Raw genomic sequence first — 16,325 nt, 5'->3', positions numbered from 1 at the left:
TCTGCATTTCTTCCTTCTGAACTTGTGGGTCTGACTATAATAGGAGAGAGTCAGTGCCCTAGCGTTGGAGAGGGACTGTGCCTATTATTCAGTCAACAATATGGTTCTCTGAAAGAACTGATATGGAAGTGTTAGTCAGCTTGGCAGGGTATAATTTTTATCTGTTTCAGGAATAACAATGGAACATCGAGTCAAGCGTGCCCTTATGGGGCCAAAAATGAAGAAGATCTCTATGAGAATGTTGAAGTTAGAGATAAGTCTGGTGAGAAGGTCACCTCTGAGGAGAGGGCAGTCTCACTGGGAGTAAGAAACCATGCATTAACTCATGCTTAACTTGATTCCTTTGCAGTCTTGCTTAAGATTTCCGGGTCTGGCTAGGCCCTTCACTACTTAATACAAATGTCCATGCAATGTAGATACTGTATTTAGTTAGCTAGACAGGGTGATGTTTACCTTTCCAGGCAGATTTTTGTTTGGCGGGGGTTGCATTGATTTAAATGCACTTGCTATGTGTACATAAATGTGTGAATATTTGTTCAGCAAAGTCATATATTTTTCCACATAATTTATTGTATCTACTTGCCACAAATGGGGTATGCCCCATGGCCCTGTACATTCATTACTTCCCTCTTCCCTGTTTCCAAGTGTGTGTGATACTCCATGAAAATTTTGTGTAAAATAATTTTTGTAGGGGCGGCTGCCCAGAGCCAGTGAGGAGAGGGCTTGTTTTGGTGTGTGTGTGTGGGAGGGGGGATGTGAGTGTATCACCCTCCTATCCGCCTGCCTATCTGAGGAGCTGCAGGCAAATCTATATTGCTCTCTGCCTATTAGAGAGCAGGATCTGTTAGTGAGGTGCAAGTGCATCATTGTGCTCAGTATGCGATTCATTATGTCTGGTCCAATAGGGAGGCATGTTGGACAGTGGGAGGAAACCTGACAAATGGGTGCATATAAAAAAACTAACCCAAAAAAAATGCAGCGCCACTTACATGAATACATATATTTTATAAACAAATTTCATAAATATAAATTGACCTAAGTGAAATAAATACACAATATTTAATTCATATAAAATAAATGCAAATACAAAGTAGTGAAAAAAGGTATTTTAAAGTGAATAAATATTGAAAAAGTCCTGTGCCAGAAAAATGTGCAAAAATTATGCACATGACCAAAAATATCACAAAATAGAAAAGTGACAGTGCTTGAAAGTGAACCTTCTGAGGCGCAATCCTTCACCAATAAAAAGTGGCTCCATACCTCCCGTTCTGACCCCTGTTTTACCAGTGTGTCAGAAATAGCTGTTCCCAAAAAGGGATATATTCCTAAGGGTGATGACTGGACAATGATCATTCAATCTCCAATCTTGTATCCCCTCGGCTGTGTCTCATTAAAAGGCACATCAAGGCTGTGCAAGCCAGACAAGCTCAATTGGAATACTCTGGTCTCTAATCAGTATAATCAGTGGGGAGACATCTGACAGCAGGCTCTGTCCGCTATACGCATTACGTCATTGGCTAGACTTTGTCAGTAGGGGTGTAGGTGTGACCCCCCCCCCCCCCCCTGATGCAGTCAACAAAAACCAAAACCCCTAGAATGTTTCATGACTGAGCCAAGCACTTTGAAAATGCTAAACTGTCTTGTTGTTGCTTTTGGTAACCCAGGGGAACCTATAACCAGCAGCTCCCATGGGAGTAGTGCTACATTTGGGGGCTCGTCCAGGATGTCACCTGGGGTTACCAGCCCGGTTGCTAATGGGAACAGCTGAAGACAGTCTTCATAAATGTCCTTTTTGCTCCAGAGACTGTGTTATAATGTTCAATACAAGTGTGAGGCCTGCTCCACAGGAGATAGGGAGAGTGGGATGAAGAGAAAATTGCACAATAATGGTTGCCCATGGCAACGGAAAGATTCCAGTCAGAATCGCAGTCTGAGCTATAAAAATTGTACACTCCAGTGAAGTACTTGGAGGCAAGACAAATGCATCTTTTTGTGAGTATTGACTGTATGTGCTTAACAGTAAAAGGTGCAAGTGTGGACGGAGAAAATGGCGGCCACGGGCACTTGGATCAGTGTAACGGGGGCCGCGTGTGTGCCAAGACTATATGCAAAAGTGTTGACCGTGCAAACGACAGCAGGACATTCTTTCTATACAGATGCAGTGTGGATACTGTGAGGAAATCTGTCGGCCATGCAGTTAATGACAGTGGGACATTTTTCGGAGACAGTATGGTGATGGGCCTTGCTTGTACATGTGCTGGGAAGAGGACTGTTGACCATGCAACAAAAATAATTAGGGGAATGGAGGGCATCGGCTATGAGGAAAGACTAAAAGCATTGAACTTATTCTCTCTGGAGAAGAGACGATTGAGGGGAGATATGATATCAATGTACAAATACTGTACTGGCGACTAGAGATGGCCTTGCGGTTCGCCTGGCGGTCGGTTAGCGGCAAATTTGGCTTGTTCGCTACCCGCCAAATTTTCGGACACATGGCGTCGTTCGCGGCGGCCATATTTGTTTACATTAGGGAGAACTTTGACCCGTGACACAGCCGTCAGGTGGAACGGGACAGCCAATTGAAACATTCCAGCACATGGACAGTCCCCCTACCCTATAAATAGATCCAATCTGGCAGCCATTTCAGATTCCGCTTTCTGCCAGTCTAGGGAGAGGTCTGCTGTGCTCATCAGGGAGAGTTTGCTAGACACATATAGCGCTGTGAAGATCCACAAAAGTCCTTTTGAGGGCTGGTATTTCGGTATAGGTCTAGTATCTTTTGAGCTTAGGGAGAGGTATCCTGTGGTTGCTTTAGGGGCAGTTAGAAATCGGCTGCAGTCACACAGAAATCACTCTGTCAATGTCCACAAAAGTCCTTTTGATGGCTGGTATTTCGGTTTAGGTCTAGTATCTTTTGAGCTTAGGGAGAGGTATCCTGTGGTTGCTTTATGGGCAGTTAGAGATTGGCTGCAGTCACACAGAAATCGCTCTGTCAATGTCCACAAAAGTCATTTAAAATGCTCCAATGTCGTTTTAGGGCCTATTACAGTCTCTTTACTATAGGGAGAGGTATCCAGTGGTTGCTGTAGGGGCAGTTAGAGATTGGCTGCAGTCACACAGAAATCGCTCTGTCAATGTCCACAAAAGTCATTTAAAATGCTTCAATGTCGTTTTGGGGTCTATTACAGTCTCTTTACTATAGGGAGAGGTATCCAGTGGTTGCTGTAGGGGCAGTTAGAGATCGGCTGCAGTGACTCAGAAATCACTTTGTCAATGTCCACAAAAGTCATTTAAAATGCTCCAATGTCATTTTAGGGTCTATTACAGTCTCTTTACTATAGGGAGAGGTATCCAGTGGTTGCTTTAGGGGCAGTTAGAGATCGGCTGCAGTCACACACAAATTGCTCTCTTAATGTCCACAAAAGTAATGTAAAGGGCTGCAATTTTTTTGGTATTGCTGTGCTGTGCTGGCCAATTATTTGTAGAACTGGTGTAATAAACCTGCGGCCCCCCCAATGCCACATATTGAAGTGGGGTGTTATTTAACAGTATAAAAAGATTGTATTTTAGTCCTGCAAACATTTGGCGTCTTTTGCTGTGTTAACTGTGCTACACACAGTGACAACAGTTACTGGCCAATTATTTGTAGAACTGGCGGACTGACAGACTGGCAGATAGGGAGGAGAGGCAGGCAGAACTTGCATTGCACAAGAGGTACAAAGCAGACTGCAACTATATCAGGAGCGAGCCATCAACCATGTACAGTCACATCTGGCGCTCCCAGGACACCGGCACATGGCTCCGCAGTGTGTGCTCTTTTTAATGTGTCCGTTGCTGACACCAGTGTTGCCATCTGCAGCCTTTGCAGTCAACGCATAAGTCGTGGTAAGCCCAACACTCACCTAGGGACAACCGCCTTAAGAAGGCACCTGATATCCCATCACCAAGCCCAGTGGGAGCAAAACTGTCAGAACCCACAAAGCCACACTCCATGCTCTCACCATCCATCCTCTTCTCCTTCTCCTGTCTCCTCACAGTTGTCCAACACTCCACCTTCCATGATGCTGTCGTCACGTTGTTCTGGAAAAAGGCAGGCTTCTGTGGTTTAAATGTTGGAGTGGACAGGTGTCCAACTACATCGGGTTAACGGCCTATGTGGACGATCTGAGGAGTGATGAACCCCTGGACTACTGGGTGGGCAGGCTTGACCTCTGGCCAGAGCTTCCACAATTTGCAATGGAACTGTTGGCTTGCCCCCCGTCCAGTGCCCTGTCCGAAAGGACGTTCAGCGCAGCAGGGGGGATCGTGACCGATAAGCGCACTCGCCTAGCTCATGACAGTGTAGACTACCTCACATTTATAAAAATGAATGAGGCATGGATCTCTGAGGAATTCAACACATGTGATCAGTAGACCAGGTTTCATCGAAATTCCTCATGCCAGGCCACAAATATCCGAAAGACCGCCATCCACCCACAACAATTCCTGGTCCTTGGCTTCGCTAAATACAGCGGCATAAAAGGCATTTCATGTCCATTGAATGGCTAATTTTTGCAGCCTATACAGGCCGACACTTACTGTTCTGTGTACTGTGAATGCCTACTGTACCTCTAGCCATCATATACTACGTTCTTTGCTGTCAGTTAAACCCATGTGAGCTCATTCTTGCGGCCTATACAGCCCGCCACCTACTTCTGTATACTCTGAACGCCTACTGTACCTCTAACCATCATATACTACATTCTTTGCTGTCAGTTCAACCCATGTGAGCTCATTTTTGCGGCCTATACAGCCCGCCACCAACTTGTGTATACTGTGAACGCCTACTGTACCTCTAGCCTTCATATACTATGTTCTTTGCTGTCAGTTCAACCCATGTGACCTCATTTTTGCGGCCTATAGAGGCCGCCACCTACTTCTGTATACTCTGAACGCCTACTGTACCTCTAGCCATCATATACTACGTTCTTTGCTGTCAGTTCAACCCATGTGAACTCATTTTTGCGGCCTATACAGCCCGCCACCAACTTATGTATACTGTGAACGCCTACTGTACCTCTAGCCATCATATACTACGTTCTTTGCTGTCAGTTCAACCCATGTGAGCTCATTTTTGCGGCCTATACAGCCCACCACCAACTTGTGTTTACTGTGAACGCCTACTGTACCTCTAACCTTCATATACTACATTCTTTGCTGTCAGTTCAACCCATGTGAGCTCATTTTTGCGGCCTATACAGCCCGCCACCAACTTGTGTATACTGTGAACGCCTACTGTACCTCTAGCCATCATATACTACGTTCTTTGCTGTCAGTTCAACCCATGTGAGCTCATTTTTGCGGCCTATACAGCCCGCCACTAACTTGTGTATACTGCGAACGCCTACCGTACCTCTAGCCATCAAAAACCATGTTTTTGTCTGTCAGTCGAAACCATGTGAGCTAATTTTTGGAGCCTATACAGGCCGACACTTACGGTTCTGTGTACTGTGAACGCCTACCGTACCTCTAGCCATCAAAAATTAAGTTCTTTGCTGTCAGTTCAACCCATGTGAGCTAATTTTTGCAGCCTATAAAGGCCGCCACTTACTTCTGTATCTGGTGAACGCCTACTGTACCTCTAGCTATCAAAAAATAAGTTCTTTGCTGTCAGTTCAACCCATGTGAGCTAATTTTTGGAGCCTATACAGGCCGCCACTTACTTCTGTATACTGTGAACGCCTACTGTACCTCTAGCCATCACATACTACGTTCTTTGCTGTCAGTTCAAACCATGTGAGCTAATTTTTGCAGCCTATACAGGCCGGCACTTACTTCTGTATACTGTGTGAATGCCTAATGTACCTTCAGCCACAGAATACTACGTACTTAGCTGTCAGGTAAACCCATGTGGGCTAATTTTTGGTTCCTATACAGGCCAACACTTACTTCTGTATCCTGTGAATGCCTAATGTACCTTCAGCCACAGAATACTACATTCTTAGCTGTCAGGTAAACCCATGTGGGCTAATTTTTGGGGCCAATACTGGCCGACACTTACTTCTGTTACCTGTGAATGCCTAATGTACCTTCAGCCACAGAATACTACGTTCTTAGCTGTCAGGTAAACACATGTGGGCTAATTTTTGGGGCCTGAAATGGCCGACACTTACTTCTTTATCTTGTTAATTTTTAAGACTGGAAATAAAAAACAATGGGTCTGTAAAGGTTCCGCCAAATTGTGGAATGGATGCGGACCCATTTTACAGATGTGGGAATGGACCCTATATGTATTAGACAATGTATTTACCGGCTGCTGTCAGTTCTGGCTGATTTATGAAAAATAAAAAATATTTTTTGCTGTAAAAAAAAAAAAATTTAGGGCAACCTTTTCAATTGCAATACTTCTGTTATGACATTGTCCATGTGCTGGGACTATTTGTGCACAGCTAGTACGTCTTTTGTGGCTGCAAATATGACCTAAAGGTTTTTAAAGTTCGCCTCCCATTAAAGTCAATGGGGCCCGCCGCAAACTCGCGGTTCGCGGACTTTTGAGAAAATTTGCGGCTGGCGTTCGCGAACCGCCCCGGCCGATGTTCGTCCATCACTACTGGCGACCCTAGCATAAGGAACAAACTTTTTAGAGAAAGGGAATACAATAAGACACGTGGCCATTCACTAAAACTAGGAAAAACTGTTTAACCTTAAAATACGTAAGGGGTTCTTCACTGTCAGAGAAGTAAGGATGTGGAATTCTCTTCCACAAGCAGTCGTATCAGCAGGGAGCATCGATAGTTTCAAAAACTATTAGATGGGCACCTTAAAGACCACAACATACAGGGGTATTCAATGTACGGTTAACAGCAAACGCACACACACACATCATAGGTTGAACTGGATGGACTGATGTATTTTTTCAACCTCACAAACTATTTGCATATGACAGCGGGACAATTCTCTGGACTGGCAAAGAGGGTCAGCTGGCTTAGGGTGATAGAGGCACAGCATGAGCCCTGTTACAAGCAAGAAGAGTGGATGCGTGTCTGGTGAGGGACTGACTGAGGTGAGAGAGCGCGGCATTGGAGGGGTTACTGCACCGCGAGGGAAAGCGCGTGCTGAAGAGTTCTGCCTAGCAGGAGGAGTCACCGCCAGAAAGGAAATGTGGGTGCAGACGTCGCTCGCACCCAGCCAATCAGGAGTGACAAAGGAAGTCCAAAAACTACTTCAGCCTTCAGGTGTGGCTGAGAGGGAGACACGTGTGCGGAGAAGCAAGATGAAGTGTGCCGGAGAGAGTCAGAGCTCATCAGCGATCGTTCCACCTGTTGGTGGAGAACCTGCTGGGCAGACCAGGGAGCAGACCGGAGAGACAAAGACATCCACCCTGTGGGATACAGGAGTGCGGATGGTGCCCGATGGAAGACTGGCGTTATGCACCGGAGGAGGCTTGAAGCACTTAGGTCTGGTATGTCCCCAGTGTTTGAGTGTGACTTTGCGAGTGCAAGCGTGGAGCCAGTGTGGGCATTGCGGCCATCTGCTGCTGCAAGCGGAGAAGAGTGAAGGTCGGCCCAGAAAGTTGTGTGTGTGTGTGTCGGGGGAGACGGAGTCACTCGGGCCTTGTCGGCTTTGGAATCGGGGCCTCTCCAGGGTTGTGGGAGAGAAGTGTTCAGAGTCATGATGGAGGTCATGAAACCTGGCACTTGTCCAGTATGCTCATGGAAGGAGACCCGAATGCCAGAGAAAGGATGCATGCAGGTAGTGAGGGCCGGAGAGTGGCCACCTGATGCATTGAAAACTGCAGCAGCAGAAGCAAAGTCTGCTCCCATCAAGTTTGAGGAGAAGAGATGGCCAGTGGTGTCAAGGGCTGCTAAAGGAAGTGCAAGCAGTGAGGAAGAAGCCGGGGGCATCGATGTTGGGTCTTATAGTTTTCAGAACCAGTTTGGGTCCCTAGAAGAGGGGATTGATGTCTGGAAATCTGAGGATGAAACAGAGTGGGACTGGGGATCTGAGGAGCGGAGCAGTCCACTTTGTCCTGATATGTTAGAACCACCAGATGAAGAGACTAGGGATTCTGTGGTATGAGAAGAGTGTGCCAAGAGTCTGGGGTTCTTTGAGGCCTATGCCATTTAGGTCCCAGATTTAACCCCACCTAAAAACTATGCCTGGGCTCGGGATGAAAATGCCTATGACTCTTTAATCAGGCGGGAAAAGACCCCATTTTCTCCAGCTGGGAGAGGGAACCAGAAAACCCTTCCCAGATTTTCAAGAATGCAGCGGTGGCTGCAAATGAAAGTTGGTATGGAATATGGGTATGACTACCCTTATGCTCCACGGGAGATTATGTTAGAAATTGAAGCAAGAAGAGAGTCCTGGTGTGACAAAGCCATATGGGACTTCCTGTCCCCAAGCCATACCGAAATTTGTCCAGATTGGACCTCTGGAAGAACTTTGTCAGTTAAGACGCAATGGAACTATAGGCGGTCCATCTACTTGGACCGAGTGGAGGTCCGCAGCCCAGATGGATCGGGCCAGGCCTAGTTGATCCGCATCCAGGATGAACACGGGAAGTTAGTAAGGATTCCCCATCCTGACTATTACATTGAAAGAGAACTTTCAGGAAAAAGAAAAATTTAAACTTTTAGCGTGGCTGGCTAGTCTATGTGTGAAACTGAGTTATTCAAGTCCTGATACTGTTGAGGTGTATGTCCCCTTTCCACCACCCCTTCCCTTTCTATCCTTGCAGAAGGGGGTTGGGAAACAAGGAGATACCATTAAATGGACTCAAATCAGAGGGCCGTCCCTCTTCAGATAACTTTTTGAGACCAAACTTTTTGAGACCAACCCATGTTGTTGTTTCCGGAGACCCTTTGGGCCATTGGGCCAGGGTTGTGGATTGCAAATAAAATGTGAAGTTTTCAAGACTCTACCTCAAGTTCCAGATGGACTACTTAGGCCATCGGGCCAGGACTGGAAATTTAAAAATGGCTGTTCAAGAACGAAGTGGGCAGTGTACCTGGAGTTTGGTGGAGGGTGCCCTAGTGTTGCCAGGGGCCCCGAAGAGACTCTTTTTCTCCCCTGTGGAACCGTTGGTTTGCTCAGGCTCCAACAACCAACCTCCTGTGGGGAGAGAATAGAAAATGGACTATTGTAGGAAGTCAGTGCCAGGGCTCAGGACCACCTTGGAGGAGTGGACTGACCGGTGTGTCAAGACTAAAAAAGCAGCTGACTAAGTAGACAGGGACGTATGATGAGAAGGTCGCCCCTGCGCAGAGTGTCTTCATCACTCCAAGAGTTCAGATAATGATGAAAACTGTATGCTTATAAAGTGCTTAACCCCTTTCTTTTGCAGGTGGCACAAAATTAAGCGATAGTTAGTGAGGTTGTCATATTTACTCACCAGAGCAGGCTTTGCTTGGTGGGGGATGCATTGCTATAAATGCACTTGTCATGTATTATATTGTATAAAGAGATGCCTATATTTTCCACTTAATTTATTAATTGTATATTTGTTCATTTCCCTTTTCCCCCTTTTCCAGGTTTGTGGGATGCTCCTGTAGTTTTGTAGGATTTTTGTAGGGGGCGGCTGCCCCAGAGCCAATGGGACGGGGCTAATTTTTGGTGGGGGGTGGATGTAGCACCCTCCTAGGTAGGTGCTAGGTAAAGGCATCTATTTGCTCCTTCTGCTTATCAGGAGAGCCTGATCTGTTAGGTTGCCTGTTGTGATTCGCTAGGTCTGAGGGAGTGTCCCCACTGCATCCAATGAGGGTGCTTGTTGGACAGTGGAGGAAACCCCACCAGTGACACATTAGCTTTTGTGGGAATCCCAGTGGGAGGGCATTCTTGCAATGCATCCTGGGATTGCTCATAAAAGCTAAGGGGACATGTGACAGGGCGTCTTTGGCGGGAAGCAGAGTCCCAGGAGGAGGCTGACGGCTGTCTCTCCTCCTGCTGAGTGTGAGGAAGGTGGTCCAGGCAGTCAGCCTAGTGAACCAGGTGTGGAGCTGAGCTGCAGAGGATCCAGTGGAGCTGACAGTGGAGCTGCTGGCAGAGTCTCTCAGGAAAAACAGTGTCCGTGAGTACCAGGGGACTTGCCAAAGGGTCTGCCCAGGAAGGGAGGCCACTCCAGTGAATTACGAGGATCAGGGAGCCTGCTCACACAGAGAGTTACAGTAAAGGGGGTGCCGTGTAGAGAACCCTGAAGAATAAGGACAAAAGGGGTACCAGGAAGGGCCCTGAAAAGTGTTCTACAGTACAGTATAGCTCATTTAATACTTCTTCACTGCAGTTACGAGGTGAAGCAGCGGCCTTGCAGCACTCAGTTAACTTAGACGTCCCAGCAAATTGTGCATAGTTATTCAAGTTGGAGTATCCCACTCATCCCTTCTTCCATCCAAGTTCTCAATAAAACATCAAAAACCAAAACCCTAGACTTTTTTCTTGACTGAGCCAAGCACTTTGAAAATGCTAAACTGTTGTGTTGTTGCTATGGGTAACCCAGGGAAACCTGCAACCAGCAGCTCCCATGGGAGTAGTGCTACAATAGTAAAACTCAAAACCAACTACATATCCCTGGACTGATTATTGGACGAGCCAAAGAGGAAAAGTGAGAGACTGTGCATATCAAGGTTGCTAATGGTAACTCAGGGGGACCCGTAAGTGTGAAATTGGCAGTCTTTAAAGGGGCAGTGCTACATTTAATGTATATACAGAAATATGGCTTAGAGTGCATCTGTCTGTCTGCCTGACTGCGGTATGGAGATTCGATGTGAATGCTCCTTGTAAAAGCTAATTATTTAGCACTCTATAAAATAAATTACGTAAATCATCTCTGAGCAGGTTTTTTAATAAAAAAAAATTCAAAAGAAACCTTATCATTTGTTCATATACATATTACAAGCTTACATATGGCTATGAATGACAGTGATCCAAAACAGTGGAGCTTTCTATCTGATTTTTCGAATGACTATAAAAGAGTGGAGGAGATTTTCAGGCAACATTGGCCTATTCTTCGGAAAGGACAGGACTTCGGACCCTGTTTTGCCTGAGAAACCCTCCTTTATATATAGAAGGGCTCCCAACTTTGGAGATCAGATAGTGAAGAAGGTTTTGGATCCTCCGAACATTTCCTTCTTTCCAGACTTAAAAGGTTCCTTCACTTGTGGAAGGTGCAGAGCTTGTGCGTTTGCACCAACCAATTTTATTTAGGAGAAGGGAATCTTTCTCTGTTCCGGCTATTAATAAATCCTTTAAGATCAAGAATCTTATCACGTGCGACACTACTCACGTAGTGTATGCACTCATGTGCCCAAGCAACTTGATCTGTATAGGGCGGACCAAGCGGACCCTCAAAATCAGGGTAGGCGAAAACATTACAAATATATTGAAAGGGAAGCGTGAACACAATGTGTCAGCCCACTTTCGCCAATACCACCAGCGGGATCCTAGGAGTTTACACTTCTGGGGTTTTGAGCGGGTCACCCTGTCGTGGCGGGGGGCAAAATGGGTCAGGGAACTCTCCAAGTGTGAGACGAAGTGGATTTTCCTGACCCAATCCCTCGCCCCAATGGGCCTTAATATAGAGCTTGACTTAAATTGCTTTATCAGTGACTCTTAAATTAATTTATATTTTAATTGCTCTGTTGGTGGCGTTTACTGGTTGCGAGTTAATACTAACCATTACTTATTGCTATTTATGCGTGGATATTTTAGGATATTTTTGGATATTTTAGAGTTATTTTTAAGATTTTATTAAAGCTCTAAGGTGTCGTTTTTAATGAGTAGTTTTATTAATAACAATTGTATTAATAATTTTAATGAATATTTTTAATTAATTTTAATTAATATTCTTGCTCATATATTGTATGATATAAATGTTTTCTGATTGTTTGCATACTGTGTTTATGAAATGTGGGGGTATATATTTTATTAATGTTATTTTACTAATGTTAATATATGACTGGCGCACGGTAAGCTATCCGGTTGGAGCATATCGCTATAGTCTAGAGTATACACCCTCTCCAGTATCCAGATTTGGATTATCCATTTTTTCCAATAGTTGACATCTCCGATTTATTTATGACACTTCCGGTGTCTAATAATCAGGAACGGGGGTCACGATATATTTGGAGAGATTGGGACTTAACCTTCTTGAGGTTTTACTTCCGCTGCACAGAGTGATGATCTCCTTCCGGTCAGCTTGCAGGTACGCTGTTAGGATCGCGCAGCAGCGGAGTATTAATGGGCCGTGGTGCGTCGTTCTGGTCAAGACGACGCATCCGACAATACGTGATACAGCGGAGGAACATCCCGGAACTAGCTGCGCTGGCGTGGAGCCAGTCTGCAGTATACAACGGCTGTTTCCTCTGGGCCTTGGGTTTGATGATGTGCCTATTTTCTTCTTACCGAATGTGAGTGTAACTTATTTTTTACCTTAATAAACGTGTTTGAGACGTATTACACTTTTGGAGGTGTTTTATCCTTACATGTTGGGCGGTTATGAGGATTATTGAAAGGAGTGGACAATGATCCTGAAGCAGAGTGGACTGTACATGTTATTCATGTTTTCCTGCTGGTCCAGTTTAAATCCCTGCGCTTTACGCTCATTTGTGAGAACAATTGAGCAATAGGGTCTGGTGAGTTACCACTTCTTCTGATTTCATCCCCGCCACTTGGTGGTGGAAAATAGGTGACCCTGGTAGACTGCACGAATTGACGGCTGTTTATTGGACTTCCTTTTCATTTTTGATTCAGAGGACTATGGGACGTTCCGAGTGATTTTTAGTGATTGCATTGTTACACTAAACATATGTAAACATTCACTGGTCGCTTATAGTTCTGTTGAGACAATGATACCTTGACTCTTGTGCTACTATTATTTATATTTTATGGTTTCTATCAAATATCTCCGTTATTTGGTTAAGTAGCAGCATTTTCTATTAATTTTTATCACAGCTTATAGTTGGTTCCTCCGGAAGCGCAGAGGTACTTCTATAGTCAGGGTGTGACTTGGAAACGTATTTTACATATTTTACATATGGCTTACTTAGCCCTGAAATCAGAAAAAAATCCTTTCATTACAGATTATAACCAGCAAGCAGTTCTTCGACAGGCATACATACAGTGTGAAAGAGATGCGTTTTCTGTGGAAATTCTAATATCGTCCGACATAGCAATGTCCTCCCATTTGATTGTATCCAGGCCGCAGAGTCTAGGGTTTTCTTTTATTACAACTCCACCACGCACAATTTCTGTAAACAAAAAATGATGATAAACATGAATTTAATTTTCTCATGGACTTGTTTTATATACAGAAGAAAACTCCCAGTCATCCCATTCATATACAGTATTTAAGTGAACCTAACCTCAAAATAAACTACATTTATTCCATTATATCATCATAAGTACACATTGTCAAAAACATACTTGCTGCTTAATAATAGAGATGTATAGAACTGTTCGCCGGCGAACAGTTCCCGGCGAACTTAGCATGTTCGCGTTCGCCGCTGCCGGCGAACATATGCGATGTTCGGTCCGCCCCCCATAAGACATCATTGAGGCAAACTTTGACCCTGAACTTTACAGTCAGCAGACACATTTCCAGCCAATCAGCGTACCTCCCTCCTACACCCTCCCACCTCCTATAAATAAGCAAGGGCAGCATCCATCTTAGATCATTCTGAAGCAGTGTGTGTAGTGAGAATAGGGAGAGAGCTGCTGCTGCTGCTGCTGCTGTTAAGCTAGGGACAGTTAGTCAGTGTTCCTGGTCTTGCAGTGTTCTTGGTCCACTACTGCTGTAATATCAGCACCCCAAAAAGCCCTTCTAAGGGCTGGTATTTGTGTTTTTTTTTTTTTTTAATATATATATATATATATATACCTAGCGTCCCCAAAAGCCCTTTTAAGGGCTGGTAATTGAGTTGTTTCTTCATATATATATATATCTATATCTATCTAGTGTCCCCAAAAGCCCTTTTAAGGGCTGGTAATTGAGGATTTTTTTATTTATATATATATACATATATATATATATATAGTGTCCCCAAAAGCCCTTTCAAGGGCTGGTAAGGTAATAGATTTTTTTCTTTATATATATATATATATATATATATATCTATTGTACACTGCAGTTGCCTGCCCGCTGTGTGTGAGAGGCCACAGACCTACCACAGACTGTACTGTGTGCACACCACACTCATTTCGGGTGGCACAGGCACAGTACCTGGCATTTTAAAAAATATTTTTTTTTTCTCTGTCATAATTGCAGTGAGTGCTGTGTCAGGTCCACAGAGTGCACTGTACCCACTGCAGTGCACTGCCCACCACTGATATATACACGTTGGCACAGCATCTTGTTGCAATAAATTGAAAAAAAAAATATTTTTTATTATTGCAGTTGCCTGGGCTGCCAGTGACTGTCAGGTCCACAGAGTGTACTGTGCCCACTGCAGTGCCACTGTGTGCCCACCCACCACTGATATATAAGGTGGCACAGCAGCTTGCAAAGTAAAAAAAAAATATATATTTTTTTAAATTGCAGTTGCCTGGGTGCCAGTGACTGCTGTCAGGTCCACAGAGAGTGTACTGTGCCACTGCCCACCCACCACTGATATATAAGGTGGCACAGCAGCTTGCAAAGTAAAAAAAATATATATATTTTTTTAAATTGCAGTTGCCTGGGTGCCAGTGACTGCTGTCAGGTCCACAGAGAGTGTACTGTGCCACTGCCCACCCACCCACCACTGATATATAAGGTGGCACAGCAGCTTGCAAAGTAAAAAATATATATATATTTTTTTAAATTGCAGTTGCCTGGGTGCCAGTGACTCCTCTCAGGTCCACAGAGAGTGTACTGTGCCACTGCCCACCCACCATTGATATATAAGGTGGCACAGCAGCTTGCAAAGTAAAAAAATATATATATATTTTTTAAATTGCAGTTGTCTGGGTGCCAGTGACTGCTGTCAGGTCCACAGAGAGTGTACTGTGCCACTGCCCACCCACCACTGATATATAAGGTGGCACAGCAGCTTGCAAAGTAAAAAAAAATATATATATTTTTTAAATTGCAGTTGCCTGGGTGCCAGTGACTGCTGTCAGGTCCACAGAGAGTGTACTGTGCCACTGCCCACCCACCACTGATATATAAGGTGGCACAGCAGCTTGCACTCATAGTACAACAGTAACAACACATTAAAAAAAAAATGACAGGCAGAGGCAGGCCACCCCGCAAGGGCCGTCGTGGTCGTGGTGCTGTGATTTCCTTAGGCCCTAGAATAATGCCCAGTGTTCAGAGGCCACCACAGACCCTGAACTCAAAAAATTCTGAGGCCATAGTTGACTGGCTTACACAGGACACCCAATCGTCTACAGCTTCCGCTCGGAACCCTAATGCACCATCCTCCTCCAGCTCAGCTTCGGGCACCTCTCAATTTACCACTCGCCAGCCCGCCGGCACCACCACCAACACTAGCACCACAGCCGCTTCACTTGATCCGTCAGAGGAGTTATTTTCACATCAGTTTGAAGAAATAAGTGATGCGCAACTATTAGTGCCAGAGGATGTAGATAACGGGGATATGTCTCAGTCAGGCAGCATTATACACATGGACGTACATTGTGATGATGATGATGTTGTACCTGCTGCTGCTGCCTTTGCTGAGTTGTCAAGTGAAGCGGCTGATGATGACGATGTGTCTGTGGATGTCACCTGGGTGCCTGCTCGAAGAGCAGAAGAAGAGGGGGAAAGTTCAGATGGGGAGACAGAGAGGAGGAGGAGACGAGTTGGAAGCAGGGGGAGGAGGTCATCGCAAGGAGCTAGTGGCGCAGTCAGACAGCATGTAGATTCGGCACCCGGGGTCAGCCAGACAGCACGCCAATCAACGCAAGCTGTTGCCACCACCAGAATGCCGTCCTTGCAAAGCTCAGCAGTGTGGCATTTTTTTTGTGTGTCTGCCTCTGATATCAGCGATGCCATTTGTAACCTGTGCCAAAAGAAACTGAGTCGTGGGAAGTCCAACACCCACCTAGGTACAACTGCTTTGCGAAGGCACATGATCTCACATCACAAACGCCTATGGGATCAACACATGAGTAAAAGCAGCACACAAACTGAAAGCCACCATCCTCCTCCTGGTCCAGCATCTTCAGCCACGTCAACCACTGCTGTCCTCCATGCCCCCTATCAACAACCCGCCCCTCCGCCTCTCACCTTCAGCAGTTCCTGCTCGTCACCTGCCCACAGTCAGGTGTCTGTGAAGGAAATGTTTGAGCGCAAAAAGCCAATCTCGCAGAGTCACCCCCTTGCCCGGCGTCTGACAGCTGGCTTGTCGGAACTCTTAGCCCGCCAGCTT

At 45.3% G+C, this 16,325-nt stretch overlaps 1 protein-coding gene across 1 annotated transcript in view; it reads right to left on the bottom strand.

The window, feature by feature from the left end:
* Nucleotides 1–16,325, bottom strand: part of LOC309556458 (epidermal growth factor receptor-like) — a 285,296-nt gene that overhangs the window by 176,222 nt on the left and 92,749 nt on the right. The window contains exon 5 of the mRNA XM_082258918.1: nucleotides 13,095–13,254. Coding sequence (XP_082115044.1) covers nucleotides 13,095–13,254 — 160 coding nt within the window. The remainder of the gene's footprint in view (nucleotides 1–13,094; nucleotides 13,255–16,325) is intronic.

This window comes from Pelophylax lessonae (genome assembly GCF_965119305.1).
Source record: "Pelophylax lessonae genome assembly, chromosome: 5".
Lineage (NCBI taxonomy): Eukaryota > Metazoa > Chordata > Amphibia > Anura > Ranidae > Pelophylax > Pelophylax lessonae.
This window is presented reverse-complemented; position numbering and strand designations above follow the sequence as displayed.